This window comes from Impatiens glandulifera, chromosome 1 (genome assembly GCF_907164915.1).
Source record: "Impatiens glandulifera chromosome 1, dImpGla2.1, whole genome shotgun sequence".
Classification (NCBI taxonomy): Eukaryota; Viridiplantae; Streptophyta; class Magnoliopsida; order Ericales; family Balsaminaceae; genus Impatiens; species Impatiens glandulifera.
In genome coordinates this window covers 123,520,860-123,525,640 of record NC_061862.1, presented here as the reverse complement: position 1 = coordinate 123,525,640, position 4,781 = coordinate 123,520,860, and the positions used below count along the sequence as shown (strand labels likewise).

Below are 4,781 nucleotides of genomic sequence, written 5' to 3'. Positions count from 1 at the left end.
TCAAACAGCCGATCATCCACAAGACAAGAATAACCGGAAGAAGTCCGGTTACATCACTACCAAAGACATTCGGCCAAGTCAAATGACCGACCAGTACAAGAAGACAATTTGGGTATCTGTTGAGAATGATACCAAAGGAACAGACTGAATACTTCCATATCCATGCAAGTCTGAGGAAAGCCTGCAGGCTGCAGAAAACAGTACTACCGGATCCTTCTACTTCGGGATAAGCCAGAAAGGAAATCTTCCAAGTACAGACAACTGTCCAAACAGACAGTGCCTACATTGAGTAAAAGACAAACCCGGCAGGTCTGTCTTGCAAACCGGAAGAACAGACCGGCAGGTCTGAGACGACCGCAGGTCCGAAACTCTAAGACACTGAATCAATGCATCTCTGATCAGCCAATCAGATTCAAGGCTTTGAAATATGACCGTTGGCATATTTCACCTATAAAAGGAGGCAGTTGCAGAAGAGTAAATGCGGGACATACATTGGGATAACAAGAGCTAAGAGCATTTACTACAAGTGATAACAGTGTGCTATTCTAGAAAGCCTAAGTGTTGAAAGTTAAAGTGTGTTCTACAATTTCGGTGTAAATTGTAAGAGTGTTATCGAGCAGAGAATAAGTCTCGATCGGCCTGTATTTGTATTCCTTAGTGAATATCCTTCTCGCGGTTTCGAGAGGAAGGGGTGACGTAGGAGTTTCATCTCCGAACATCCATAAAATCTGTTGTGTTATTTACTTTCTGCCGGCTTCATCATCTGACCAACTAACTTAACTACACCGCTCCAAACCGACTAACCTAATCATACCGAATATCCAGATTACCGAAACCGACCCACCATCTCCAAATCTTCATCATCCGAAACCGACCGCGCCTATCATACAAGTGTACCGCTTCAACCTGAAAGCAAACCTCTTCCGCGCTTGAACCTAGTTCAAGGGTTTGTGACAGGTTGTGTAGTATTGAAGCCCGGTGTTAATCTCTAACCGGATTAACCACCACCCTACGAGTAAGAACCGCTAACCGGTCCAACCCCCGGTCCACCAGCGGCGACCTAGATCCTAACATTAATGTTTTGTAATTGTCAATATTTTCTACGTACAGCATTTACATATCAATGATTATGGTCTCATTAATTTTTTATTTTATTTTTATAAAAGATGTGTGGGATGGAGAGTGGGGGGCGCACATATTAATATCAATATCCACCGTTTATCGTCAGTCAAACCAAGGAACTCCATCCCATTCAGTTTTCTTCTTAGTCTGTTCTTGTTGTGCCAGATTCAAATTGGCATGATATGTATATACAGGATGGTGAAATAATTGATTTTCTTTGAGTGAATTAGTAGAGAGAGAGATGGACCACCTAACTACACGTTGACTAAATAGTACACAAAAATATCTTATAATCAAAATAAAAATAAAAATAAGTATAATTTTATTATCCTTATCTTATGTCTGGTTCTATTTAGGTTTTTTCAAAAATTCATCTAAAATCAATTTTCCAATCAATCACTTTCTAATAATCACATCACATCACTCATTTCATTAACCATAATACTAAAATACACTCAATTTTAAATTATTATTTTTTATTAATATATATTAATACTTTTTAGGTCTTTTTACCAAAAATAATCATCATCTCATCAAAATCATCATTCATCATTATTTTTTTCACTCTCTAGATTTTTTCAAAAACTCCAATCCCAACAAGCCCTTATATATATTATTTAATTTATTAAAAAATATACTAAAATATATTTTATTTTATCACTATATAATAATACATTTTAAATTTTTTACTCAAAAATATTATCACCCCTCAAAATCACTATCAATTATTATTTTTTAAAATAAACTATGTTTTATAAGAACTCCTAATTAACAAGGCCAAAGGGGTTGTATTGAGGTTATTTAAAAAATTTTAACAAAAAAATTGTAATGATTTGTTATGATTTTAAAAAAATAATAATTTTTTTTATTAAAAACATAAAATGAATTAATACAATAATATTTTAATTAATACATTAATTAATTTAATTAATGTATTGAATAAAATAGAACAAAGTGATATTTGATTTAAATAATTCAAACTATATTACATGTTAATAATCAAAATGTGTGAAAGAGATCACTTATATATTAAAAAATTAAATAAAAAAGAGAATCTTGATGTGAAGAATAGCACACAGTACGTACTGAAATCTGAAATACCGCAGTTCTATTCATCAACCTCAAACCTCACTTGTCGGTGATATTAATTTCTCATTATATAATACTACTGCCATAATTAATTAACAGTATTTAGAAAAAAAAACAATTATATTAAAATAAAGTTCTAGTACGTACCACATCATATTATACTATATAAAAAAATAAAAATAAAAGTTTCATCAGCTCAAAATCACACACAAAATACAAAAATTTGAAGTTATCAGAAGCCCACATTTTTCTCACCTTCGTTATCATCCTCATCGTGATCATCGCCAACGTGGTTTTCCGGTGAATTTGGGCGGTTTTCCGGCGGGCCTAGTGCACCTTGGCTAAACAAGATACTAAGTTGATGAAAATAAGGACAAGTCCTTGAATCAACGGATCTCTTCTTGTTAACATCTTTAGTCTTCCTAAAATACTTGTTTATGTTCTCCCATTTCTCTTTACATCTCTTTGCATTCCTCTTATAACCCAATTCCATCATCCCTTTAGAGATTCTCTCCCATAATGGACCTTTTGATCCTGACCCTTCTTTCTCATCTCTATAATGATTGCATCTCAGGTTTATCAATGCAAGAACCTCCTCTCTTGGCCATCTCTTGCCCGTTTCGTCGAATCTTTCGGTTGAATTGTTATGGGTATTGGGTATTTCTTGATTCGGGTATGTGGATGATGAAGAGGCAGAGGGTAAATCATGTAATTTGTTGGAGTTATTATTATTAGGGTTTGGAGAAATTGGGGTGATTTTGTTTAGAAATTCGATGATCTTTGTCTGTCTGTCTTTGGCGATGGCGTGTTCTTGTGCTCGAATATTGATCATTTTGCTGATTCTGTCGGTTTCTTGTTTCTTCCAAGCTTCTTCTTTAGCAACTTTTTCTTGGTCTCTTTTTATTAGGTCTTCTATAAGCTTGTTGTTGAGTTCTTCTTGTTGAGACATCATCTTGTTTACAATCTCCTCACAAAATCCTTTTAGCATTTCAAAATTCTTCTTCTTTATTGATGATCTTTTTCTCTTCTTTTCTTTCAACATATCATCCATTGTTTCCCGATTCTCGTTTTCCTTCTCTTCTTCTTCATCTTCTTTCATATTATCCGTGTTTCGATCATTCTTTGATGGGACGGGATTAATCGTGTCTTCTTCATTGCCATCTTCTTCTTCTACGACTTGAACTTGAGGGTTTTGATCGCCATGGCAGATTTCTTCGAGTTCGCTAAAAAATCTGTAGTTTTTCGTGTAAGTGACATTATTGTTCAAATGTCTGCTTTCCTCTTCAAATTTATCTTTGCATTTCTCCGGACTTCTCTTGAACCCAAGCTCTGCTAGCTTCCTGCTTTAACAAATTATTATTCAATTACATTTTTAAGAAATTATTGTTTCTTGGATTCCATTTTTTTTTTTTAACTTTATGCAGTCCCACTCTCATTATAAGAGACAGACAATAAATGAAATAAATAATTGAAGCAGAAAATTTTATAATTAAAAAAAAAAATAAAAATACATATAGTCACTCATTCACTCATTCACTCCCTCACTCTCATAGTATCATTGTTAACAAGTACATTTAAATATTAGAAATTTAAGCAGAAAATCCAGAAGAAAAAAATGGAAACCCTAGAAATTGTAGTTTAATAAAAAAACAATCTAATGCTTCCAAAAGATAAGAGTATAACAATGTGAAATTATAAAAGTAAATCTGAGAGAAGTGGAGAAAACCTTATCAATAATTGCACTCATCATGAACTGAAAATTGTTTGTATAACATAATTTATAATTATAATGTTGTTTATTAATTTGTTTTGTTATGATTTTTACGGAAGTTTTAGTGATCTAACATATAATTGCAAATGAAACTATTTTATTTGTATGACTAGAATGACATCTCATTAATATGACCCTCAAGTAAGTTATGATAATGGGAGAATCAAATATGAAACTTTCTATTGTTAAACTATCAAAGTGCTTAATTAATTACCTTGAAACATGGTTCCATGTGAAATCCGGAAACCAATTCTCCATGCTGGATCTGATCCTCAATAGCTCCAAAACTTCCTCATTTGTCCACAGATCTCGCGGCTCACCAACGATCTCACGACCCATCTGGTTTTGATGGTGGTGATGATGGTCATCATCAACATCAGCCTCCTTCTCATGATCTTGATCATTCTTATTATGGTGGTGGTGCAATTGGTGTAAAAGCAATTGTGGCTGAAGTTGGAGAGAATTAGGGTAAGGCTGACCAAAAGGTGGGATACTAATGGAGGTGCCACCACCAGAACTAGCACCAACGCCGCCGTGGAGTAAAGAGAAAGAGGGAGGTAGCTGAGATGTCACTGGTGGTCTAGAAGATGTTATGAACTGATGAAACTGCTCTGGCATTCCATCGAACATTTTGTATATATTCTTTCTTTACTCTCTTCTCCGGTGGTGCCCGATTGAATGACTACTGTAAATTGAATTTATGGGGTAAGGATGTTTAATCAGAGATAACAATACACTAGAAGACACACCTCTCGTTTTCTCTCTCTAAAAAATATGTCTTTTTCAGTTTCTTTCTTTT

At 34.1% G+C, this 4,781-nt stretch overlaps 1 protein-coding gene across 1 annotated transcript; it reads right to left on the bottom strand.

Moving 5' to 3' along the window:
- Nucleotides 1-2,210: 2,210 nt before the first annotated feature.
- LOC124919700 (trihelix transcription factor GTL2) lies at nt 2,211-4,781 on the bottom strand. Its single transcript, XM_047460019.1, has 2 exons — nt 4,197-4,781; nt 2,211-3,551 (listed from the first exon to the last, which is right to left on the bottom strand). Exons 1-2 carry the CDS (start codon nt 4,610-4,612, stop codon nt 2,444-2,446), a joined length of 1,524 nt encoding a protein of 507 aa, XP_047315975.1. The 5' UTR covers nt 4,613-4,781; the 3' UTR covers nt 2,211-2,443.

What these genes read in the sequence shown, in the direction of transcription:
- LOC124919700 (XM_047460019.1), bottom strand. Translation starts at nt 4,612, where the DNA reads ATGTTCGATGGAATGCCAGAGCAGTTTCATCAGTTCATAACATCTTCT. An exon ending in ACATGGAACCATGTTTCAAG is followed by an intron (nt 3,552 to 4,196) that starts GTAATTAATTAA and finishes TTGTTAAAGCAG; the next exon opens with GAAGCTAGCAGAGCTTGGGT.